Raw genomic sequence first — 27,096 nt, forward strand, 5'->3', positions numbered from 1 at the left:
GCCCTCGCTCTCCATACCCTTTAATATCCCGCCCAGTCTAACCCCACTCTCCCGCTCGCTCCCTGTACCCTTTAATATCCCACCCAGACCATACCCACAGTCCTCGCTCTCCATACCCTTTAATATCTCACCCAGTCCAATCCAACTCTGCCCTGCTCGCTCCCCATACCTTTTAATATCCCGACCAGTCCAATCCCACTCTCCCGCTCGTTCCCCATACCCTTTAATATCCCACCCAGTCCAATCCAAATCCCCTGCTTGCTCCCCATACCCTTTAATATCCCACTCTCCCGTTCACTCCGCATACATTTTAATATCCCACCCAGTCTAACCCTATTATGTCCGTGTATAATTGAGACACGGACTGCAGGAGTTGGTTATAACAGGTCTTTACTGAGTGGAGACAACCTGGAACTACTATGCAAAAGTTACTACACAGGCTTATATACAGGGGTGGTCACTACTGGTACTGCAGTATACAGGGGCTGCAGAATATAGTTCCTTCTGCAAAGTACATACACTACAATTCCTCCCCTTTAAGCTAAACAGTACATAACATTCGATTAATAATTAAATAACATATTTACAATTACAGTTGCTAGATACATTAGTTGAAGTTAAGCAATTATAAGTTCAGTCTTTGAGGAGGCTTCCCGATTCTGTCTGGATAACGCCTCTTTGGGGTATCAGGTTCTTCTGGCAAAGTTGATTCGGAATCAACGTCGTTGTTTGGTTCGTCTGCTTCCAATATCACCGATTCTGAGGTAGATGCAATTGGTACTTCGGTTTCATCGCCAGGTGTATCGGATCGTGGTGTGGAATTGACGTTTTCCAGTGACTCTAGAATCTGGTCAGCATGACATCTTACAATGCTCTCTCCAACGTCCACGGTATACATTAGAGGTCCTTGCTGTGTGCACATCGTTCCTGGCAGCCATTTCTCTGTGCGGTAGTCCCGGGCCAAAACTGGTTGACCTATCTTAAAACTCCTTGTCGGCCTTTCATTCAAATTCTGAAACTGCCTGTTCTCCACATCTCTTCTGATGTTTGGCTTAACCAAATCCAAGCGGCATCGTAGTCTTCGATTGAAGAACATCATGGCTGGAGTTTGGTTGGTAACCGCATGTGTCGCATTCCGGTAGGCAAACAAGAAGTTATCCACCTTGTGTTGTAGGGGTATGTCTTCATTACACATTGCCTTGATAGCCTTCTTGAATGTTTGAATGAACCTCTCAGCCATTCCATTGGTGGCTGGATGATATGGGGCGGATGTGTAATGCTTAACACCATTGTTCTTTAAGAACCTCCAGAACTCTTCAGACACAAACTGTGGTCCATTGTCGGAGCAAATCTGTTCAGGCAGCCCATTTCTGGCGAATATGGTTCGTAAGACTGTGATAGTTTTTTCTGTGGTGGTTGAGGACATTTTTATTACCTCTGGCCACTTTGAATGTGCATCCACCGCAATTAAAAACATCGAGTCCATAAATGGACCAGCAAAATCAATGTGCACCCTTTGCCATGGAGATGAGGGCCACTCCCATGGATGTAGAGGGGCTTGTGGTGGGGCGTTTTGGACCTTCTGGCATCCTGTACAGCTCTTGGTCATCTCTTCGATTTCTCTATTAATTCCCGGCCACCACACAAACGCTCTGGCTAAGTTCTTCATTTTTACCCCTCCCAGATGACCCTCATGAAGCTCATTGAGCACTCTATCCTTCAATTTGGGTGGAATTACTACTCTGGATCCACACATCAAGGTTCCTCTGCACACTGACAGCTGTTCTCTTCTCGACGAGAATGCTGGCAGCAGTGGTTCGCCATGTGCTGGCCATCCCTTCACCGTTAAATCATAGACCCAGGAGAGTGTCGGGTCATTTCGTGTTTCCTTTTCTATGTTTGCATTCATCACAGGTAGACATTCGACTATGGTCGAGTGGAATATCTCCACTAAATCCACTGCAGGTGCTTCTGCCACCGTCGGCAACGGTAGGCGCGACAATCCATCAGCATTCCCATGCTGTTTAGTTCCTTTGTACTCGATGTCATATTGGTGTGCCCCTAGGATAAGGGATCACCTCTGTAGCCGTTGTGCTGTCATTATCGGTACGCCCTTCTGAGGGTTGAAAATGGAGACAAGAGGTTGATGATCAGTTGGTAGAGTAAATTTCTGACCGTGCAGGTAGTGATTGAACTTCTTCACCCCCCACACCAGGCTGAGGGCCTCTCTGTCAATCTGGGCGTAGTTACGCTCGGCTGAATTTAACGAGCGTGACGCAAAAGCTATCGGCCTCTCTGAACCATCAAGGAATTTATGTGACAGTACCGCCCCAATGCCGTAGGGAGACGCATCACACGCCAGTCTTATCGGTAGTGATGGGTTGTAGTGAGCCAATACTTCTCTTGAAGTGATTAAGTCCTTACTCTTCTGAAAGGCCCGCTTACATTCATCGCTCCATTTCCATGCTACTCCCGTACTTGTAGTAGGGCGTTCAGTGGGTGCAGAATTGTGGACAAATTCGGCAAAAACTTATGGTAGTAATTCACCAATCCGAGGAATGACCTCAGTTGCGACACATTTTCAGGCACTGGAGCCTTAACTACCGCTTCAATTTTGTCAGGGGACTTATGTAACCCCTCTTCATCAATCACGTGGCCACAATACGATATCTGTTTCTTAAAAAACTCGCACTTGGGGCAATTGGCTCGTAGCCCATGTTCACGTAGTCTAGTGAGTGTATTGATTTCTTTGTGGGTTCAATGACGACACAGTCATGAAAGAGAATGAGTTTTAATCTAAAATCTGTTCAACTCTTTCTAACAGCTTTACAGGAGACATCATGCGAGTGATGCATCTAGAACGAAACTGAAACTAAACCAAACTGCTTGTCTCTGTCACATGACCTCTGCTGGTCAGGCACAAGCAATCAATACATGCAATCATGCTGGTAAGGCATCATAATCAAACAGGCAAATACCATCTCTATTTGCTGATATCATTACATCTCCTTTTCTTAAAACAAAAGTATTTTACTTTTAACTAACAACATGTTTTCTTTGTATTAATCTGCATTTTAACTGTAACACTTAATGAACTTACATTATCATTATCATGATCAAGGTTTTTTAACCTTGCTTTGTGTGTTCACATGAAATATGTCAATACACTAGAACTTGAAGAAAGAATAAGATAACATTACTTCCTTCTATAACAATAGTCCTTAAATTTGCTCAATGAGTCTCTCAGGAGGCTTCACGTGTCTTGAGGATTTTCTGATTGATTGTCCTTGAATCTGAGTTGTTACCTCAGATGATGTGTTCTCAGCTGTGTGATCAGGTTGTTCAACAGTATCAGTGTCTTGACCTGCTGTGGCTGGTCCCATGAGAAGATCTCGACGATTTCTTCTCAGAACAGCACCCTCATCTGTCTGAATGGTGTATGATCTTGGTTGAACTTCACTCAGGACAGTTCCCTTCTGAGTCCATGTGTTTGTTTTGTCTTTGAACCTTACTTGGTCACCAGTGTGGAGTTCAGGTAGGCTTTGTGTTCCTCTGTCATTGTAGTACTTTTGCTTTTCTTTCTGTTGTTCTTTGAACTTCCTCACTTTCTCCCCCTCTTTTGTTTTCAGGAGGTTCTCCGGGATGGGTAGGTTTGACCTTAGCCGACGTCCCATCAGGAGTTGGGCTGGTGACTTACCACACTCGAGCGGCGTTGTGCGGTATACAAGCATGCTTTGGTAGAAGTCAGTTCCACTGTCTTTTGCCTTGTACATCAGTTTTTTCACTGTCTGGACCGATTTTTCCACTAGTCCATTGGACTGTGGATAGTGAGGACTTGACGTTGTGTGGACAAAGTCCCACTCTTTGGCAAAGTGTCGGAAACTTGCATTGTAAAACTGGGGTCCGTTGTCTGTGAAGACCTCGCTTGCCATGCCATGTCTTGAGAATATGGCTTTCATACATGTTATCACAGCATCTGCAGTGGTGGTGTACAGTCTACAAACCTCTGGATACAGGGAGTCATAGTCTGTGACTACAAGATAGTCCTTCCCTTGACATACGAATAGGTCAGCGCCTACCTTCTGGTAAGGTCTGTCTGGTGCTGGGTGTGGCTTTAGTGGTTCTACCGGATTGCTTGCTCGATATTTCAGGCATATTGTGCAGTTTGACACCTCATTTGTCACATCTTGGTTGATTCGTGGCCAGTACATCACCTCTCGTGCTCTTTTCTTACACTTTTCGATTCCCAGATGTCCTCCATGGATCATTTTTAACATCTCTTTTCTCAGACTCTTTGGGATAACTATTTTACTTCCTTTGTAGATGATGTCTTCGACCACTGATAGTTCCGCCCTGCAGTTCCAGTACTCTGCCATGTCAGGTGAGCAGTCTTGCGTCATGTTGGGCCATCCATCCAAGATGCTTTTTCTCAGTCGTCTCATTGTTTCATCTTTGTTTGTCTCAGTCTTTATGAGCTCCATTTTTGCATCTGCTATGGGCAGTGCACTTGTGATCATGTCCATGTAGGCGTTCACTTTTTCATCCATTGTGGTGTTTGCAGGCTCACTTGGGTCAACAGCTCTGGACAACGTGTCTGCTGTATACATCAGTTTACCCGGTGTGTACGCAACATTCAGTGTATAGCGTTGCAGCCTGATCATCATTCTTTGTATTCTAAGCGGACAGCTATTTAGTGGCTTTTGGAACAATGCAATCAAGGGCTTATGGTCAGTCTCTACACTGATTGCTTGTCCTGCCACAAACTGGTGAAATCTTTCACAGGCGTATGTGATGCTGAGCAGCTCCTTTTCTATTTGAGCATATCGCGTCTCCGCGTCTGTCATTGAGCGCGGTGCATATGCAATAGGTTGCCAGTAGTCATATTGTTGCAGAAGAACGGCACCGAGCCCACTCTGTGATGCATCTGATGATATCTTGATGGGTTTGCTGATATCATTACAGTGAGCACCTGCTCTAGGTTGGCAAGGTGTTCACTGTCATCTTCACCTGTCACTAGGGTGTCGTCCAAGTAACACTGAGTCCCTGGAATCCCTTGCAGGACTTGTTCCATCGCTCTTTGCCATATCGCCGGAACTGATGCTATACCGAATACCAGTCAATTATACTGGTAAAAACCTTTGTGAGTGCTTATCGTGAGATACTTCCTAGAGGATTCTTCAACCTTCATCTGCAAATATGCTTGTGCTAGGTCAATTTTTGTGAAACGCTTCCCTCCGATAGTGAGGCGAAAGTATCTTCTATCCTCGGAAGAGGATATTGTACTGTTTGAAGGACTGGGTTCACCGTCACCTTGAAGTCCCCACAGATGCGAACCTTCCTTGGCTCCTCAGACTTATTGTTTAACGTTTTCTTCATGACAGGAACGATGGGTGTCACCCACTCGCTCCAGTCTACCTTAGATAACATGCCTGCATTCTCCTGATTCTCCAGCTCTGCCTCGACAGCTGGGCGAATTGCATATGGTACCGGTCTTGCTTTGAAAAACTTGGGAATTGCATTCTCTTCTATTTTTATCGAGGCGGTTACGCCTTTAAGAGTTCCCAGTTCTTGTTGAAATACCTCTTTGGCGTTAGCTAAGATTGTTGACAATTGTCCAGGAGTGACGTCGTCATCCTTTTTACCAGCCACCGTCAGTGCCTGAATGGAGTGCCAGTCTAAACTTATCTTTCTGATCCATTCACGTCCCAATAACGGTGGTCCACCATCTTGCAGTATGTACAGATACAATTTCTGTATTTCCTTGCCGTTGTATTCGACAGGCACCCTTATTTTTCCTCTGGGGCATACCTTTTGCCCCGTATACGTCTTCAAGACAATGGATGTGTCTTTCAAGGGTATGTGTGAGAATAGCTGCTCATAGTCTCGTCGATTCATGACGGTCAGAGCTGATCCGGTATCTAATTCCATTTTGACTTGGGACCCTGCTATCGTGAGGGTGACCCAAATGGTTCGGTGATCCTCTTTTGCGATTACGTTGTGACGTTTGAGGCAGCTTAGTCTCTTGTTCCCGGATTCACTATCGCTCATCTGGTCTTCGGAACTACTGTCCGTCATCTTTTGTACTTTCCTGTACTGTTCCTTAGTAGCCTTTTTGTTGTCGTTAGTCTTCTTCCCAGACCTGCAAACTCGTGCAATGCGTCCCATCTTTCCGCATTGCCTGCATATTTTGTCCTTGGACCAGCAGTCCTTCTGGTCATGGGTTGTTCTGCCACAGCGATAACATTTTTCAAATGCCCGTGTCATTTCGTGGGTGCCGTATTCCTGTGGCTTTTGCTGTATTTCCACAGCTCCCCTTGCTGCTGCTTCGTACGATACTGCCACGCTGAAAGCCTTATCTAGCATCAGCTCTTTCTCTGAGAGTAACCTCTTCTGGGTTCCTTCACTCAGGAATCCACAGACAAATTTGTCCCGTAGGGTATCTGCCAGTCCTGCTCCGAACTGGCAGTGCTTTGATAGCTTGCGTAGTTCCGTAAGGTAATCAGCATTGCTCTCACCTTTATGCTGATTTCTCCTGTGGAATTTAAATCTTTCTGTTATCAGCAGCGGTGTGGGATTTAGGTGTTCCTGTAGGATATCAACAATTTCGTTAAAACTCTTCGCCTTCGGTTTGGCTGGAGTAATCAGGTTCCGCAATAGGCCGTACGTTCTTGCGCCCATTAAGTTTGGTAGTACCGATGCCTTTTTCTCATCAGCTACTTCGTTTGCCTCGCAATATACCTCGACACTTTCCACATACGTGGTCCAGTCTTCTATTGCATTATTGAAGGCAGTGATATTGCCAGTCTTCGGCATCTTGGAAATCTAAGATGGCGCCTCCCGCGCTTTGCCTTCTTTCCCAATTTAACAAAATGGCGCCTCCCGCGCTTTGCCTTCTTCCCCGCTGGATTAAGATGGCGCCTCCCGCGCTTTCTGTCTCCTCCGCTGCTGCTAGCGCTGTTGCTGGCGTTTTATGCCTTGATGGCGATGCCCTATGGTCTTCGCGCACTTCCCCCCCGCGCTGCTGCTAACGCCGCTCTCCGCGGTTCTCTTGGCAACTGCAGCTCCTCGCGGCTTTCTGTGCTTCTAATTTTTATTATTTCCCCGTCGTTGGAGCAACCCTGCAGGACACTTGCCATCCTCTTCTCGGGTCTGTACGCTGCCCGGCTTCGTAGCACCGGCCGCGCCCTGTGTGCTCCACCCTCTCTCTCTCTCCTCTTCCCGACAACGCTGCTCGGCCCCGTTGAAAAGCCACCCGATCGAGCTCTAGCCCACCGCAGCACAGGAAGGATCAGTGTACTACCTGCCACCAGCCCGATTAGCTGAAACACCATCGACAGGATAACCAAGCCCCACTCTCGACAGCCTCTCCTGCAAATCTTCAACTCCGATGAATCAGAGGCGGATGTCCACGGTCGACGCCCGTTTCTTCTGTTCGTTTTATTTTTATTTTTTAATTTTTTTCTTCCTTCTGGCCTCGACCTCTGATAACTTCGCTTCAGGGATGGATCCCCATGAGGTGGTGCAGACTGTAGGTAAGTTCGGATCTGCTCGTCGCCAGTATTATGTCCGTGTATAATTGAGACACGGACTGCAGGAGTTGGTTATAACAGGTCTTTACTGAGTGGAGACAACCTGGAACTACTATGCAAAAGTTACTACACAGGCTTATATACAGGGGTGGTCACTACTGGTACTGCAGTATACAGGGGCTGCAGAATATAGTTCCTTCTGCAAAGTACATACACTACAAACCCCACTCTCCTGCTCACTCCCCGTACCCTTTAATATCCCACCCAGTCCAATCCCACTCTCCCACTCGCTCCCCATAACCTTTAATATCCCACCCAGTCTAACCCCACTCTCCACTGCTTGCTCCTCATGCCCTTTAATATCCCATCCAAACTATACCCACAGTCCCGCTCGCTCCCTGTACCCTTTAATATCCCACTCTCCCGTTCACTCCGCATACATTTTAATATCCCACCCAGTCTAATCCCACTTTCCCCTGCTCGCTCCTCATACCCTCATACCCTTTAATTTCCCACCCAGTCTAACCCCACTCGCTCCTCATACCCTTTACTATACCATCCAGACTATACCCACAGTCCTCGCTCCCATTGATTTGAGTCTGTGTAGAGTTTTCTAACATAATTAGAAGGTTTGATCAGATTGGCGGAATACTCACATCTCTGCCTGGGAGACCAGCCAGTCCCGGGAACCCTGGCTCACCCTTCTGACCTCTCTCAGACTTTGGAGGCAAACAGAACATTCTCAAATTAGACATGAATAAATATAGCCCCCAAACTCTAAAACCTGCTTCGATTACCGCACACAATTAGAAAGAAAGAAGTCAATGGGTGTGGTAAACCACTGTTATTGTATATTGTTACCTCTGGGTGGCGCTGTGTACCAAGGCATGCCTCAGCTGACTCCGCCCACATGACCAGGTATAAAGGTGGGGGTTTCGCCGACTCACTTCCTTCTTGGAACCAGTCACCCACGAGAGGCATGCTCTGTTCTCTAGTTAATAAAAGCCTTTTCATCACCTTCCTGATTCATCGTCTTTTATGGAGTAATTGATAAGCGTATCAATGGGAAATAGTGTCGCAGTTCTGGCAGTAACTGAGGCCTAGAACCATTGATACGATGCCATCAGTTAGTGTCGCTTCACTCTGCTCACTGAATGTTAGACAACTAGAAATGGGCACAGCAACTAGCGGCCTAACCTGCACCAACACAGGAATCAAACATGGTTTTGGGTTCATACGTCAGCCTAAGGGATTAATATTCAGCTGAAGACAGCCTTTGTGTCCCATTCTTTGAGAACTCCAACCCGACAGTCTTCCCATTACTGTGTTTACATCCACCTGATCAGGCAGGTCGTCATCAATGTAATACCTCACCTGAAGGACGGCACCTCCGACAGTGCCGCACTCCCTCAGCACTGCACTGGAGTGCCAGCCGAGGTACTGTGCGCAAACCCTGGGGCAGGAATTGACCCAAAGCCATGATTGCTACCAACTGACTCAAGCTGGCACAACAATGGCAGGAGAGCCAAAGCAGAGAGGCAGGACAATGCCAGGAGGAAGAGGAGCAATGACATGAGGAGGAGAGAATTGGAGAGCTAGTTCATTTTACACCCTATGTTGGTCCGATGTTCACCCTGTGCGGGCTCCTCTGTGACCAGATGTTGTTCATTTTCAGCATGGATTATGAGGTAAATAAAACAGACATAAAAGACATGAAATCTCAACTGCAATCACAGGCCTATGAGTGAGAGTTTGGAGAAATACAATGAGAATATGATTCAATGGACATCCTACAGAACTGGGCAGGAGCAGACTTCTTTTCAAGATGTAACATCACCGAGCGTTTGTTTGTAGAAACACTTACTGGAGGGCCCATGGGTTCTCCTAGAATTCCCTAATTAATAACAGAAAATACTCAAATTATTCTGGAAGTTTCTAATCACTGAAATATGTTTTTTGATGACAGATAACCAAAGCCACTTGGAGTTACCAATAGTGCACAACTCTGGTTTGACATATTCCTGGAGATTTAATCATGTGACATCTGATCGCATGGCATTCCCTCACCAGTGTGTGTTTCTCTCTCTCTCCCCAGTGTGTGCTTCTCTCTCTCTCCCCATTGTGTGTTTCTCTCTCTCCCCAGTGTGTGTTTCTCTCTCTCTCCCCAGTGTGTGTGTCTCTCTCTCTCTCTCTCCAGTGTGTGTTTCTCTCTCTCTCCCCAGTGTGTGTTTCTCTCTCTCTCTCCCCCAGTGTGTGTTTCTCTCTCTCTCCCCAGTGTGTGTTTCTCTCTCTCTCCCCAGTGTGTGTTTCTCTCTCTCTCTCCCCCAGTGTGTGTTTCTCTCTCTCCCCAGTGTGTGTTTCTCTCTCTCTCCCCAGTGTGTGTTTCTCTCTCTCTCCTCAGTGTGTGTTTCTCTCTCTCTCCCCAGTGTGTGTTTCTCTCTCTCTCCCCAGTGTCCATGGTGTGGAGATGCCGGAGTTGGGCTGGGGTGGACAAATGTAAGAAGTCACACAACACCAGGTTATAGTCCAACAGCTTTATTTGAAATCACAAGCTTTCGTAGCGCTGCTCCTTCTTCAGGTGAAGTGGAGAAATGCATAAAGACACAGCTTATATAGTCAGAGAATCATGTCAGATGTTAACAGGTAACCTTTCCAACTGCCATTTATCACACCTCGGCAGAGAGATAATCACAGCAGTCAAAGGTGTGAATGGTGTCCAAACAGGTCAGTCAGGGAAACATTACATCAAAGAACAATGAGGTGGGGTCACAAGGGGTCAAATATTGCAGATGCTGGGGTCTGTATGAAAAACAAAAAAACAGACAAAAAACATTTTTTTTGGCTGGAAATCACAGCAGGTCCGGCCGCATCTGTGTAGAGAGAACAAGCCAATGTCGACTCGAGTCTGGATGACCCTGCATCAGGTGGGGTTACATGTAGCATGACATGAACCCAAGATCTTGGTTGAGGCCGTCCTCATGGGTGCGGAACTTGGCTATCAGTTTCTGCTCGACGATTTTGCGTTGTCGTGTGTCTCGAAGGCCACATTCTCCAAGGTGGCCTTCGAGACACACGACAACGCAAAATCGTCGAGCAGAAACTGATAGCCAAGTTCCGCACCCATGAGGATGGCCTCAACCGAGATCTTGGGTTCATGTCACGCTACATGTAACCCCACCTGATGCAGGGTCATCCAGACTCGAGTCGACATTGGCTTGTTCTCTCTACACAGATGCGGCCGGACCTGCTGTGATTTCCTGCCAAAAAAAATGTTTTTTGTCTGTTTTTTTGTTTTTCATACAGACCCCAGCATCTGCAATATTTGACCCCTTGTGACCCCACCTCATTGTTCTTTGATGTAATGTTTCCCTGACTGACCTGTTTGGACACCATTCACACCTTTGACTGCTGTGATTATCTCTCTGCCGAGGTGTGATAAATGGCAGTTGGAAAGGTTACCTGTAAACATCTGACATGATTCTCTGACTATATAAGCTGTGTCTTTATGCATTTCTCCACTTCACCTGAAGAAGGAGCAGCGCTCCGAAAGCTTGTGATTTCAAATAAAGCTGTTGGACTATAACCTGGTGTTGTGTGACTTCTTACATTTCTCCCCAGTGTGTGTTTCTCTCTCTCTCCCCAGTGTGTGTTTCTCTCTCTCTCCCCAGTGTCTGTTTCTCTCTCTCTCCCCAGTGTGTGTTTCTCTCTCTCTCCCCAGTGTGTGTTTCTCTCTCTCGCTCCCCAGTCTGTGTTTCTCTCTCTCTCTCCCCAGTCTGTGTTTCTCTCTCTCTCCCCAGTGTGTGTTTCTCTCTCTCTCCCCAGTGTGTGTTTCTCTCTCTCTCTCCCCAGTGTGTGTTTCTCTCTCTCTCTCCCCAGTGTGTGTTTCTCTCTCTCTCTCCAGTGTGTGTGTCTCTCTCTCTCTCCCCAGTGTGTGTTTCTCTCTCTCTCCCCAGTGTGTGTTTCTCTCTCTCTCCCCAGTGTGTGTTTCTCTCTCTCTCCCCAGTGTGTGTTTCTCTCTCTCTCCCCAGTGTGTTTCTCTCTCTCTCCCCAGTGTGTGTTTCTCTCTCTCTCCTCAGTGTGTGTTTATCTCTCTCTCTCCCCAGTGTGTGTTTCTCTCTCTCTCCCCAGTGTGTGTTTCTCTCTCGCCCCCCAGTGTTTCTCTCTCTCTCTCCCCAGTGTGTGTTTCTCTCTCTCCCCCCAGTGTTTCTCTCTCTCTCTCCCCAGTGTGTGTTTCTCTCTCTCCCCATTGTGTGTTTCTCTCTCTCTCTCCCCAGTGTGTGTTTCTCTCTCTCGCTCCCCAGTGTGTGTTTCTCTCTCTCTCCCCAGTGTGTGTTTCTCTCTCTTTCCCCAGTGTGTGTTTCTCTCTCTCTCCCCAGTGTGTGTTTCTCTCTCTCCCCCAGTGTGTGTTTCTCTCTCTCTCTCCCCCAGTGTGTTTCTCTCTCTCTCCCCAGTGTGTGTTTCACTCTCTCTCTCCCCAGTGTGTGTTTCTCTCTCTCTCCCCAGTCTGTGTTTCTCTCTCCCTCCCCAGTCTGTGTTTCTCTCTCCCTCCCCAGTCTGTGTTTCTCTCTCCCTCCCCAGTGTGTGTTTCTCTCTCTCTCCCCAGTGTGTGTTTCTCTCTCTCTCTCCCCCAGTGTGTGTTTCTCTCTCTCTCCCCAGTGTGTGTTTCTCTCTCTCTCCCCAGTGTGTGTTTCTCTCTCTCTCTCCCCCAGTGTGTGTTTCTCTCTCTCCCCAGTGTGTGTTTCTCTCTCTCTCCCCAGTGTGTGTTTCTCTCTCTCTCCCCAGTGTGTGTTTCTCTCTCTCTCCCCAGTCTGTGTTTCTCTCTCTCTCCCCCAGTCTGTGTTTCTCTCTCCCTCCCCAGTCTGTGTTTCTCTCTCCCTCCCCTGTGTGTGTTTCTCTCTCCCTCACCCAGTTTCTCTCTCAGGACTCAGGGAATTTCCAGGTGATTTGCATTGGCCCCGGTTCCGAATTCCTCACTCGCACAATGAAGTGGTGTTTCGGAACATTGCAGTGGCCAGCAGGGCCCAGACATCACGGTTTGGTTGCAGCCATTCTGATCTGATGTATAGTTCACCGATACAAAAGGTTACAGCCCCTCCTTCAGCTGATTAATGAAACCGAGGGGACCCATAGGAGGAAACGCGGTTGATGACACAAGTGGTCCTTCCTCATGTCTAGCACAGGGATTGGAGGCTCACTTCACCTGGGGAAGTCTTTACATTCGAATCAGCCACCAACTTAGAGCCAAAGCATCAGCGCGCGTCCTGTTGTAATTGAGGACTGAGGGGAGGGTGTGGCTAGTATGATGCGTGAGCTCATGTACAGCTGAATGAGATTAAATACTGAACAGATCGCCCTGGGCCTGATCACATATGTGCCAAATTTGCAATCTAAGAAACACTTTTGGGTCAGCCAAGTAAATAAATTGGTCTGAGTGAGTCTCTTAACAAGAGCAGTCATGTCTGCCTAGCGGGACTAATTAAATGCTCATTATATACTGAAACCCAAATGAGGGTGTAATTTACACCACATGCAAAATCGACTGCCAGCGTGGGTTGGCACAAAACTAAAACAATCCCAAAGCACTCCTCGATCCGCAGGCTCAAGAGATTGTGATTTCTCTACATGCTGTGGTACTGTAGTGTGAGCATGTGAGGGTGCCCCTGGCACAGGAGGTGAGAATGTTATTGCTCTGACTGGTAGTTGGCAATGTGCCATCTGCAACTGGGTCTGACTTGAGCACCGCTTTTGATGTGTGAATCTCCTTGTCACTGCCATTGTTAATCAGCCTTATGAGGTACATATGGTAGAGAAGGTTGGCTTTGCCCATGGATGGGGTAATAATATATAAATTGGTTTATTGGGAAGGCACCTAACCTACTGAGGTAGGCACTGATACACACGCTTGGTTGGTGTATCCATACATTGTTATCCTTTTTATATTTCCACTCCTCTCCTGAAGGCCCTGTTCTTGCGAGGGTATGGTTCATGGGCAATGCCACCATCCCTTACCTTGCCCAAGTGACCACTCTTCCTGTTGGGGCGTCGTGCTGAGGGTGTAGAGGTTGCATTATCTGACATCCACATTTCTAGCAATCATTGTAAGAATATCGATATGTTTTTACATGACTTTTATTTCTAACAAAGACAGAACAGTAATGTAGACAGAATTGGCTTAAATTGTCTTTTCGAAAAGCCTGACTTTTCATCACAGCAGAGGGTAGCGTAAGAGCAACAAAGGTTGTCTATGGCAAAGCTATGGCTCGGGAAAAGCAATGATAGGAAGTAACAGTGTGGTAGGGAAAGGCATGGGCATCCCATCTCTGGTTCAAACAACTGGGTGGTCATAAAACATTAGATAGGTTTGCATCCAACTGGAAATAGACCATAAAAGAAGATGGTAATAAGAGATGCCATGTTTTTACTTAGAAAGAAATACCTTTGCTGCCTTCAAGACCCGATGGCGTGAACAGGCTTTGAGAAGCCACCTTCACGGGTCCTCATTAAATCCACATTCAATAAGTTTTGGACGCGATACTAATGTGCATTACTCTGTATGGTTGATTAGGGTGTTTTAAGATTAATGATTTACCAATAACAAATGAAGTGAATTATCAAACATATTACTGTCTCTAGCTTTATGAATCTGTTTACTGGGTAAAGGACTTATCCAACAACCATGAGTGAAACTCAGCCTGATTTTTGCCCACTCCTATCCCAGGAACCTCTGCCACTGGTCAGGCTGAGAGCAGCGCAGACCGGGGATCGAACCGGGGATTGAACTGGGATCATCCTGATTTGGTTGACTCAGTGACACGCTGGGCAGTCAAGTAAGTACAGCCAGGTCAGACACATGCTCCCCTTGTGCATATCTGACTGGTAACCAAGAGAAGCAAAGGTGGGAGAGAGTGAAAGCAATTACAATCAGAGCAAAGGGGCTGAGATGTTCAGAGAAAGAGGATAGCACTAAAAAGCAGAACAAACCTTTAATTCTTCAGAGATGAGAGTAAGGTTCAATTTACAGATTCAGAAACTCTGACTTGTTAACAGTGAGGAAGGTTAATACTCACCAACTCTCCCTTTTCTCCTTTCTCTCCTTTCTGCCCTTGTGGACACTGGAAGTAAAGGAGACAGGTTCAGTAGGGTTGTCCTTCATGGAGAATTTATGAGGTACAAATTCATGGGCGATCGGTTTCGAGCATGAAGGTGGCAATGAGGCCAGTCCGAAATTGGGGCTCAGGCTTCATCTAAATAACGTAGGCCGCTGCGGGCGCCAATTGCGCCTTCACAAGCTCTTCTACACCATCGAATTTCAGGCCATTTACCTCGACGCTAGTGGCCTCAGGTGAATGCTGGAGGAGAGGGAGGACAGCACGGAGCGGAGGTGGGGGGTGTGGGGGGATCACAGCCGGCAACGGGCTGGAGTGCTATGAGCCAGGAGGAGCACAACTACTCCTCCTGGCTCCACATCAACATTTAAAAACATTTGCAAATTCCTCTCCATTCTGATTTGCAAGGGAGCTGCAAGCCCGCCCTTCCCATTTACACAGTAGGTTACTTCTCACCAGCTCTGCAGACTCCTCCTCAATGGATTGTTCACATCAGGAATGATCAGTGCTTCTTCTGCAACTGTTAAGCCTGAGATCTAGCTCCCAAATTCTCATTCTTTCTTTTTCACCTGCCACCCGCTCCTGGTAAATGCAGACTGATCCAATGAAAGTCTAATCCAAGCAGAGCACTTATCATTCCCTTCCACTGTAAGGTATTGTACTGGACTAATCCCTTTCAATTCATTCGCACTGTACAGAATCCTAATGGGAGTGAATGAGAAAGGGTTGGTCCACTGGGGTTCTTCACAATGGGACTGAATGGGAAGGGGTTTGGTCCATTGGGATTCTTTACAATGGGACTGAATGGGAAGGGGTTTGATCCATTAGGATTCTACACAGTGGGAGTGACTGGGAAGGGGTTTGGTCCATTGGGATTCTATACAATAGTAGTGAATGGGAAAGGGTTTGGTCCATTGGGATTCTACACAGTGGGAGTGAATGGGAAGGGGTTTGGTCCACTGGGATTCTACACAGTGGCAGTGAATGGGAAGGGGTTTGGTCCAATGGGATTCTATACAGTGGGAGTGAATGGGAAGGGGTTTGGTCCATTGGGATTCTACACAGTGGGAGTGAATGGGAAGGGGTTTGGTCTATTGGGATTCTGCACATTGGGAGTGAATGGGAAGGGGTTTGGTCCATTAGGATTCTATACAGTGGGAGTGAATGGGAAGGGGTTTGGTCCATTGGGACTCTACACAGTGGCAGTGAATGGCAAGGGGTTTGGTCTATTGGGATTCTACACATTGGGAGTGAATGGGAAGGGGTTTGGTCTATTGGGATTCTACACAGTGGGAGTGAATGGGAAGGGGTTTGGTCTATTGGGATTCTATACAATAGTAGTGAATGGGAAGGGGTTTGGTCCATTGGGATTCTACACAGTGGGAGTGAATGGGAAGGGGTTTGGTTCATTGGGATTCTACACAGTGCGAGTGAATGGGAAGGGGCAATTTGCCTTTACAATGCTTGGTTCTGGTTCATCCCAAATCTGTCTGGTGATAACTGAATTTGCTGCTTCAAGATTCTTCAATATCAAGAGTCCCAACGGTCATTAATATAGGAGATTGATCATAACGTACCTCTATGCAGCCTTCACCCTGGAGGGAAAACATAAAAAATGTAAAGTGTGCAAATATAAATTTCTGCAAAATCAAAACTCTGTCCTTTACCACTGACATTGTACAAATCTATAACACCTTCATGAATTCCCATGTGGGCAACTTCTGATCTCAGCTGGCACCTATGGGCAGAGCCAACCAGAGGAGAGGCACCTCCTCAGGGAACACATGCCACTCTTGTACACCTCCTAGTGGCTGGCACTAGAATGGCTGGAGAATCAAACTTTTGGTGGGGGGCAGGGGGGCGGGGGGCGGGTGGCTCAGGTGGAAATTGCAGTACAAATAGTAGTTCAAAAACAAACGAAATGGAAGAGGGTAGTGTAGTGTATGTACCTTTAAGGGAAGAACTACTTTTTACAGCTCCTATATACTGTAGTACCGGCAGTGACCACACCTGTATATAAACCCTGAGTAGGGATCTGTACAATTAGTTTTAGAGTAACCCACATCCAGTAAACACCTGTTGATTGTTCCCTGCAGTCTCTTGTCTAATTATTGAAGGACACACAACATCAAGATACACGGATCTAACATTGGCGGCGAGAAGATTCAAACCTACCTGCAACTCTGCATCACCTCCCAGGGATTCGCTCCTGGAGAACAGTGAAAGAAGAAGGCCGAGTCCAGAAGCACGGGCGTCGACCATCCAGCGGAGACTTGAGCATCGCAGGGGAGGCTGTTGAGAGCTGGGCTTGGTTCTCCAGTCACGGTGGTCCAGCGAAACGGGCTGGCAACAGGTACGGCGCAGACCCTTCCCGGACAGCGGTGGCTAGAGCCGACCGACGGCACAGAAAAAGGCCAAGCAGCGTCGACGGGAGAAGAGAGAGGGTAGAGCGCACATGGCGCAGCCGGTGTTTAGGACCGAGCGGCGTCGACGGAAGAAGAGAGAGGGTAGAGCGCACAGGGCGAAGCCGGTGTTCAGGACCGAGCGGCATCAACGAGAGAGAGCAGAGCGTAGTCGGTGTTCAAGGGCCGAGCAGCGTCAATGAGAGAGAGAGGCGCGCAGGAAAACGCGCAGAGCGCAGCCGGTGTTCAAGGGCCGAGCAGCTTCAGCGGGGAAGAAAGGAAAGCGCGGGAGACACCATTTTGAGCTGCAGCGGCGAAGAAGGGAGAGCGCGGGAGATGCCATTTTGAGCCGCAGCAGAGAAGGGAGAGCGCGGGAGACGCCATTTTGAGCCACAGCAGAGAAGGGAGAGCGTGGGAGACGCCATTTTGAGCCACAGCGGAGAAGGGAGAGCGCGGGAGACGCCATTTTGAGCCAGTCTAACCACACCCAGGGATGCCGAAGAGTGGCAGTGTCACAGCGTTCAACAATGAAGTCGAAGATTGGACGACATATGTCGAACGCATAGAAGTGTACTGCAAGGCGAATGAAGTGCCAGATGACAGGAAAGCGCTGGTATTGTTGAATTCAATGGGTGCAAAAACGTATGGCTTACTGTGAAACCTAGTAACCCCAGAGAAGCCAGTGGAAAAGGATTTTGAAAACATAGTGTCAATCCTACAGGACCACTTAAACCCCACACCACTGCTGATAGCAGAAAGATTTAAGTTTCACAAAAGGAACCAGCATAAAGATGAAAGTAATGCTGAGTATTTAACGGAACTGCGCAAGCTATCGAAACACTGCCAGTTTGGAACGGGACTAGCAGATACTTTAAGGGACAAGTTTGTGTGTGGGCTTCAAAGTGAAGGAACCCAGAAACGGCTTCTATCAGAAAAGGATCTTACGCTGGACAAGGCTTTCAGCATGGCAGTATCACACGAAGCAGCCGCACGGGGCGCTGCAGGGATACAACGGAGACCGCAAGAATATGGCACAAATGAAATGTCATACGGAACAGTGAAGTGCTATCGCTGCGGCAGAACAACACACGACCATAATGATTGCTGGTTCAAGGACAAAGTGTGCAGACAGTGTGGAAAAGTATGACACATAGCAAGAGTCTGCAGGTCGGGAAAGAAAACCAGCAGCAAGAAATCTCCACAGGAGAAGTACAAGAAGGTACATAAGATGACGGAGAGTAGTTCAGACGAACAGAAAAGTGATACAGACTCCGGAAGCAAGGAGCTGGGTTATCTGAAACTACATAAGGTGATCAAAACGGAGGATCACCAAACTATCTGGGTCATGCTCAAGATAGCCGGAGTCCAAGTAAAAATGGAATTGGACACAGGATCAGCCCTAACAGTCATAAACTGAAGGGACTACAAGCGGCTATTCTCACATATACCCTTGAGAGATACAGAGATTGTCTTGAAGACGTACACTGGGCAAAAAGTCTACCCCAAAGGAAAAATAAGGGTGAACGTTATATATAACGGCAAGGAAACACCAAAAATGGACCTATATGTATTGCCAGATGGAGGACCACCACTACTAGGACGTGAATGGATCCGGAAGGTACAGCTAGATTGGCATTCCATACAAGCACTGACTGTAGATGCCAAAAAGGATGACGACGTCACACCTGGACGACTGTCAAAAATGCTAACTGACACACAAGAAGTGTTCCAGGAGGGACTCGGAACACTAAAAGGCATAACAGCGATGATCAAAATAGAGGAAAATGTAAGCCCAAAGTTTTTTAAGGCCAGACCGGTGCCTTATGCGATCCGCCCAGCCGTCGAAGCAGAGCTGGAAGGTTTGGAACGTTCAGGAGTACTGTCCAAAGTGGACTGGAGCGAGTGGGCTACACCCATCGTTCCTGTAATGAAGAGGTCATTGAGTAATACGCCTGGGGAACCAAAGAAGGTTCGCATCTGTGGGGACTTTAAGGTGACAGTGAACCCAGTCCTTCACACGGTACAATATCCGCTTCCGCAGATTGAAGATATTTTTGCCTCGCTATCTGGAGGGAAACGCTTCACTAAGATTGATCTGGCCCAGGCGTACCCGCAAATGGAGGTAGTAGAAGCCTCAAAACAGTACCTCACGATCAACACTCATAAAGGTCTCTACCAATACAACCGGCTGGTGTTCGGGGTAGCATCAGCTCCGGCTATTTGGCAAAGGCAATGGATCAAGTCCTGCAAGGGTTTCCAGGGACCCAGTGTTATTTGGACGACATCCTGGTCACGGGCGAAAATGACAGTGATCACCTTGCCAACCTGGAGCAGGTGCTCACTAGATTGAAGGAATATGGGCTCCGAGCTAATCGCCACAAATGCGAGTTTTTCCAGAAGCAGATCTCGTATTGTGGCCACGTTATTGATGAAGAGGGGTTACATAAGTCCCCTGAAAAGATTGAGGCAGTAGTCAAGGCTCCAGCACCGGAAAATGTGTCACAACTGAGGTCGTTCCTCGGGCTGGTGAACTACTACCATAAGTTCTTGCCGAATTTGTCTACAGTATTACACCCACTGAACACCCTACTGCAAACGGGGGCACCATGGAAGTGGAATGACGAATGTAAACGAGCTTTCCAGAAGTGCAAAGAATTGATCACATCAAAAGAGGTGTTGGCTCATTTCAACCCAGCACTACCAATTCGGTTGGCGTGTGATGCACCACCCTATGGCATTGGAGCGGTGCTGTCGCACAAATTCCCAGATGGCTCGGAGAGGCCAGTAGCCTTTGCGTCTCGGTCACTAACCTCAGCCGAGCATAACTATGCCCAGGTTGACAGGGAGGCCCTCAGCCTAGTGTGGGGAGTGAAAAATTCAACCACTATCTGCACGGGCAGAAGTTCACCTTGCTGACTGACCACCAACCACTTGTCTCCATCTTTAATCCAAAGAAGTGTGTTCCGGTGATGACTGCGCAACGGCTACAAAGATGGTCCCTTTTTCTAGGGGCGAACCAATATGAAATCAAGTATAAGGGCACGAAACAGCATGGAAACGCTGATGGGCTATCACGCCTGCCACTGCCTACTGCGGAGGAAGCACCAACAGTGGACCCTGTCGAAATATTTTATTCGACTATAATTGAACGCTTGCCAGTAACTAACGCTGATATAGAGATGGAGACCCGAAATGACCCAACACTGTCTCGGGTATATGACTTGACGGTGAAGGGATGGCCAACACATGGCGACTCACTGTTGCCAGCATTCTCATCCAGAAGAGAACAGCTGTCAGTATGCCAGGGGACCTTGATGTGTGGATCCCGAGTGGTAATTCCACCCAAGTTAAGGGAGAGAGTGCTCTTTGAGCTTCACGAAGGCCATCTGGGAGGGGTGAAAATGAAAAGCCTTGCTAGGGCTTATATGTGGTGGCCAGGGATCGATCAGCAAATCGAGGACCTGACAAAGAGCTGCTCAGGATGCCAGAAGGTCCAAAATGCACCACCACATGCCCCTCTACACCCATGGGAGTGGCCCTCATCTCCATGGCAACGGGTGCATATTGATTTTGCTGGTCCATTCATGGACTCAATGTTTTTAATAGCCGTGGATGCGCACTCAAAATGGCCTGAGGTAATCAAAATGTCGTCCACCACCACGGAGAAAACTATTGCAGTCCTACGGACCATATTTGCCAGGAACGGCTTGCCAGAGCAGATTTGCTCTGATAACGGACCACAGTTTTTGTCCGAAGATTCATGAAAAGGAATGGGGTAAGGCATTACACATCCGCCCCGTATCATCCAGCCACAAATGGATTGGCTGAGAGGTTCGTATAAACCTTTAAAAAAGCAGTAAGGGCCATGTGCGATGACGACATTCCACTGTAGCATAAGGTGGACAATTTCCTGTTAGCCTACAGAAATGTGACACATGCCGTCACCAACCAGACCCCGGCCATGATGTTCTTTAACTGAAGGTTGAGATCTCGTCTGGATTTGCTCAGACCAAACGTACGAAGAGATGTTGAGAATAAGCAATTCCAGCACATCAATGAGAAGCCGACAAGGAGCTTCAATGTAGGGCAACCAGTCTTGGCCCGCGACTGCCGAACAGAGAAATGGCAACCAGGAACGATATGCACATGGCAGGGGCCACTAATGTACACAGTGGATGTTGGGGAGAACATTGTGAGGCGCCATGTCGACCAGATCCTAGAGTCACAGGAACGAGTCAACCCCATGTCTCGCGTACCTGGTGATGAACCCAACATACAGGTAGCATCTACCCCAGAAACAGTAGCATCGGAAGCTGATGAACCAACCGACGACAGGGGGCCAGAATCGCCTCCGCACCAAGAGCAAGTCACTCAGGAAAGGCGCTATCCAGAAAGGATCAGGAAACCGCCCCAAAGACTGAATTTATAAATGGACTATTTTCAGTTAATGTTGCATGTTAAAAGTGTTAATTGTAATTAGTTGATATTTAATTGTTAAATGAATGTTATGGTACTGTTAATCTAAAAAGGGAGGAATTGTAGTGTATGTACCTTTAAGGGGAGAACTACTTTTTACAGCTCCTGTACCGGCAGTGACCACACCTGTATATAAAGCCTGAGTAGGGATCTGTACAGTTAGTTTTAGCGTAACCCTCATCCAGTAAACGCCTGTTGATTGTTCCCTGCAGTCTCTTGTCTAGTTATTGAAGGACACACAACATCAAGATACACGGATCTAACAGCGCAGTTGCTGGGAGAATGGGTTTCGACAGGATTTAGACTGACATGGTCACGGTATTTATACCCAGATCTCCCGGGTCATCTCAATAGCTTACTCCAGGTGTACATTTGGATCGATCCAAACAGCAGACTAGCGATGGGAGGGGAAAATTGAATGTAAATCAAATTTAATGGGGTGGGGGGGAATTAAAGGTGAGTGCTACAATAGGGGGATAAAATTCTAAAAGCTTTGGGAGAGCTTCAGCAGGCATCTCAACCTATTAGCAGCCTTTTGCAAGACTATAGGGGCAAAGAAGTGATAGGAAAAAATGAAGGGAAAAGGAGACCCAAAGATATAAGCATGATTCTGCAGGCCAGCGACAGAAAAGCCCAGCACCTGCCCTCCTGTTTGATGGCTGCTGAAATGGGGGTGGTGCTGCAGAAGGTGATTGTGAGTGGGGTTAGCTCTGTATCACTCTGTAGTACTGTCCAAATAGGGCAGCATTGCAGCATGCCAGCAAGGAGATGTAGTTTTCGCCTCACATTCCACAAACTTCAGAAAGTGTATTAAGCTGAGAAAGAGTGAGAGAGATGGTGAGAAGAAGAGAAAGACTGAGGTCAGATATAGAGCGGGTGAAAGAAAGAGACTGGGGTTAGAGAAGGAGGAGTTTGAAACATAGAAACATAGAAGATAGGAGCAGGAGTAGGCCATTCGGCCAATCGAGCCTGTTCCGCCATTTAATGGGATCATAGCTGATCATCCAAATTCAGTACCCTGTCCCTGCTTTCTCCCCATATCCCTTGATCCCTTTAGCCTTAAGAAATATATCTAACTCCTTCTTGAACATATTTAATAAGTTGGCCTCAACTGCCTTCTGTGCTGAAGAATTCCACAGGTTCACCACTCTCTGGGTGAAGAAATTCCTCCTCATCTCTGTCCTAAATGGCTTACCCCTTATCTTTAGACTGTGACCCCTGGTCCTGGACTCCCCTGCCATCGGGAACATCCTTCCTGCATCTAGTCTGTCTAGGCGTGTTAGAATTTTATAACTTTCAATGAGATCCCCTCTCATTCTTCTAAACTCTAGCGAATACAAGCTCAATCGACCCAATCTCTCTTCATACGTCATTCCTGCCATCCCAGGTATCAGTCTGGTGAATCTTCGCTGCACTCCCTCCGTGACAAGAACATCCTTCCTCAGATAAGGCGACCAAAACTGCACACAATACTCAAAGTGTGGTCTCACCTAGGCCCTGTACAACTGCAGCAAGACATCCTTGCTCCTGTACTTGAATCCTCTCACTATGAAGGCCAACATACCATTTGCCTTCTTAAACGCCTGCTGCACCTGCATGCTTACCTTCAGCGACTGGTGCACAAGGACACCCAGGTCTCGTTGCACTTCCCCTTCTCCCAATCTATTGCCGTTCAGATAATAATCTGCCTTCCTGTTTTTGCCACCAAAGTGGATAACCTTGCATTTATCCACATTATACTGCATCTGCCATGCATCTGCCCAATCACCCAACCTGTCCAAATCATACTGGAGTTTCTTGGCATCCTCCTCACAGCACACACGCCCACCCAGCTGTCATCTGCAAACTTGGAGATATTACACCTAGTTCCCTCGTCTAGATCATTAATATATATTGTGAATAGCTGGGGTCCTAGCACCGATCCCTGCGGTACCCTACTAGTCACTGCCTGCCACTCGGAAAAAGACCCGTTTATTCCAACTCTTTGCTTCCTGTCTGCCAACCAGTTCTCTATCCAAGTCAGTACCTTACCCCCAATCCCATGTGCTTTAACTTTGCACGCTAATCTCTTATGCGGGACCTTATCGAAAGCCTTCTGAAAGTCCAAATACACCACATCCACTGGTTCTCCCTTATCTAGGCTATCAGTTACATCCTCAAAAAATTCCAGTAGATTAGTCAAGCATGATTTACCTTTTGTAAATCCATGTTGACTTTGACCGATCCTGTCACTGTTTTCCAAGTGCTTTGCTATTACATCTATCTATATATATATAAACTAGCTGGAGTGCCCGGCAGTGCCAAGGCTTTTTTGAGAGCATTTGTTGTTGGAAGAGAGAGAGAGAGCGACTGGGGGGAAGAGAGAGAGCGACTGGGGGGAAGAGAGAGAGCGACTGGGGGAAGAGAGAGCGACTGGGGGGAAGGGGGGGTTGGGGAGGGGGGGGTGTAAGGGGGGAGGGAGAGGGGAAGTGGGGGGAGGGGGGAGGGGAAGGAGGGAGGAAGGGAGGGGGGAGGGGGATGGGGGGAGGGGAAGGGGGGAACGGGGGAGGGGGGAAGGAGGGTGTGGGGGGGAAGGGTGGGGGGGAGGGGGGGAGGGAGAAAGGGAGGGGGGAGAAAGGGAGGGGGGAGCCAGCAGACCCTCTCTTCTCTGCTGGCGATGGCTCCGCGGAGCTCCGTGCCGCCCCACGCACTGTCATGGCCCAGCCGAGCGCAGCGCCCCCGCCCTCCCGAGCCCCGCCCGCCGCCCTCCTGAGGCCCCGGCTTCAAGACCGCCGATTGCGGCTGGGCCTTCGCTGGAGCCAAGCCCCGGGGAACGGGCGAGAGCCGGCTTGAGGCTGAGAGAGGGCCGGGCCCGGTTGTCGGGGTAACCCTTCCCCCCAATTCCCGCTCTCCCGAGCACCAGCCTCCCGAGCCCCGCCCTCCCGAGCACCAGCCTCCCGAGCCCCGCCCTCCCGAGCACCGGCCCCCCGCCCGAGCCGCGGGGGGGAAGGAGAGAGAGAGCCCCCGCTCCTCCGGTCGATGTGTTGCGGGCCGACCCCTGATGAGCGCCCCGATCAGCTGAGCCCGAGCCCTGCGGTGACCGCAACTCACCTCCCGCTAGGCTCCCTCCTGCCCCGCCAGCCTTTACCAAAATGGCGGCGATGGCTACGCTCGGCCCAGTCCCGCACCGCCAGCCTTTACAAAGATGGCGGTGATCGCGGGGCGGGCCCAGCGGGAGGGGCGGTGCCTAGCTCGGGCGTGACTGGGCAACAGAGGCCCAGGCTTCCAGGCCTGCAAAAACGGTGAAAGGTAGGAAAATTATAGAGGTTAGAGAAAAGATTTACAAATTAATTAACTTATTTTTAAAACAATTTGTGTTTTAAAAGCAACTTTTTTTTTGCTGGAAATCTAGATTTGAAAATAAACACGCAGAAAGTGGGAAAAAAAATAAACTTACGAATCAAGATGGCTGACACTCACCTCAGTTCAGAGTGATAACGCCCGCCCACACACGCTCGATTGGTCAACCGTCAGGTCACTGAACTGTAGGATTGGTCAATTGTCACGTCACTCAACTCTAGGATGGCCCGCCCGCACACGCAATGAACCCGCTCCCACTCGATGCTAATGAGCGGATAATGAGCGGAATTTTGAACATTTTCTGCATACCGTCGGCACAATTTTTGTCCGACCAAAAGGTAAACATGCCTACAAGAGTCCGCTAATGATGAGCTTTCTTTTGATACAACATATGTGTAGGTACGCTCTATAACTTTTGATTGTATAGCCGGACAGACAGACAGACAGAGAGACAGACAGAGAGACAGACAGAGAGACAGACAGCGAGACAGACAGAGAGACATACTGTTTTATATCTATCTATAATAATTCTTATATATATAAAAGGATACATCTGTCTGTCTGTCCGTTCTCTATACGTTCGAAAGTTATAGAGCGTACCTACACGCGCGTCACGTCAAAAGAAAGCTTACGATTACGGACCGGTCATAGGCGTATTTACATTTCGGCCGGACAAAAATTGCGCCCGCGGTATCCAAAAAACGTTCAACATTCCGCTCATTAGCATCTCATTAGCGATAGAGTGACATCGAGGTCGACCAATCGTACGGCGGGTTCCTGGCGCGTGCGGCTGCGCCCTCCCACGGTCGAGTGACGGGACGATTGACCAATCCTACGCTTTGGTGACCTGACGGTCGACCAATCGGTGCGTGTGTGGGCGGGCCTTATCGTTCTGAACCGAGGTGAGTGGCCGCCATCTTGATTTCCATTCTTTTTCCCGCTTTCTGCGTTTTTCTTTTCAAACCTACATTTCCAGCAAAAAAAAATTGCTTTTATTAAATTGTTTTTAAAAAAACTTCATTCATTTGTAAACCTGAAGATTCTTTTTCCTAAGGCCTCATAACCTAGGCCTCAAAGCCTGGGCCTTTCCTGCCCAGCCACGCCCGAGCTAGGTAATTGTCCCACGGCTTCTGCTAAGCTCCCCGCCCCCGCCCCCCCGTCGTCACATTACCCGGGGCAACGGCGTCAGCCACGAGGGTCACGGGACATAAACAGGACGCGGCGTCTCTCTCTGTTCCCCGCTCGGCTCGAGCGGGGGGGTTGGGGCTCTCGGAGTGCGGATCTCGGGCGGGGCTTGGAGAGCGGGAAGGGTTACCCCGGCAACCGGGCCCGCCGGCCGTCTTGAAACCAGCTCGGGAGGGCAGGAGTCAACGCGCGCGCCTCAATGTCAGCCCGGACCGCAGCTAAGGTGAGTCCGGCCGGGACTCAACGCGTTAGCCCGCGCATCGGCCGGTCCTGAGGCGCTGATCCACGGAGAGGGAGGGAGAAAGCTAAGGTGAGTCCGGCTGGGCCTCACGCGCTATGCCGCGCACTGGCCGGCCGGCCCTGAGGCGCTGATCCGCGGGGGTGGGGGCGGGGGGGAGGGGGCGAGAGAGAGAGAGAGAGGGGGGAGAGGAGAGGGGGGGGAGAGAGGGGGGCGGAGAGAGAGAGAGAGAGAGGGGGGAGAGAGAGAGAGGGGGGAGGAGAGAGAGAGAGGCGGGGGGAGAGAGGGGGGGAGAGAGAAGGGGGGAGGGGGGAGAGAGAGGGGGGGAGAGAGGGGGGAGAGAGGGGGGAGGGGAGAGGAGAGGAGGGGAGGGAGAGGGGGCGAGAGAGGGAGAGAGGAGAGAGGGGGGAGAGAGAGGGGGAGAGAGGGGGGAGGGAGAGGGGAGAGAGAGGGGGGGGAGGGAGAGGGGAGAGAGAGGGGGGAGGGAGAGGGGAGGGAGGGAGAGGAGAGGGGGGGAGAGAGAGGGGAGAGAGAGGGGGGAGGGAGAGGGGAGAGAGAGGGGGGAGGGAGAGGGGAGAGAGAGGGGGGAGGGAGAGAGGGGAGGGAAGAGGGGGGAGGGGAGAGGAGAGAGGGGAGAGGAGAGAGGGGGAGAGGAGAGAGGGGGGAGGAGAGAGGGGGGGAGGGAGAGGAGAGAGGGGGGGAGAGAGAGGGGGGGAGAGAGAGGAGAGAGGGGAGAGGAGAGAGGGGGGAGGAGAGAGGGGGGGAGGGAGAGGAGAGAGGGGGAGAGAGAAGGGGGAGAGAGGGGGGAGAGGAGAGAGGGG

The 27,096-nt window shown here is 49.1% G+C and overlaps 1 protein-coding gene across 7 annotated transcripts in view; it reads right to left on the reverse strand.

Moving 5' to 3' along the window:
- The window catches only part of col16a1 (collagen, type XVI, alpha 1), a 636,201-nt gene that overhangs the window by 302,516 nt on the left and 306,589 nt on the right, over positions 1-27,096 (reverse strand). For all 7 annotated transcript variants that reach the window (XM_085962342.1, XM_085962338.1, XM_085962337.1 and 4 more), the window contains 3 exons: positions 16,213-16,230; positions 14,597-14,641; positions 8,186-8,248 (listed from right to left, as the gene is read on the reverse strand). In XM_085962342.1, coding sequence (XP_085818468.1) covers positions 8,186-8,248; positions 14,597-14,641; positions 16,213-16,230 — 126 coding nt within the window. The remainder of the gene's footprint in view (positions 1-8,185; positions 8,249-14,596; positions 14,642-16,212; positions 16,231-27,096) is intronic.

This window comes from Somniosus microcephalus, chromosome 20, assembly GCF_052327205.1.
Source record: "Somniosus microcephalus isolate GS21.2 chromosome 20, FLI_Smic_1.0, whole genome shotgun sequence".
In the NCBI taxonomy this organism is placed as follows: domain Eukaryota; kingdom Metazoa; phylum Chordata; class Chondrichthyes; order Squaliformes; family Somniosidae; genus Somniosus; species Somniosus microcephalus.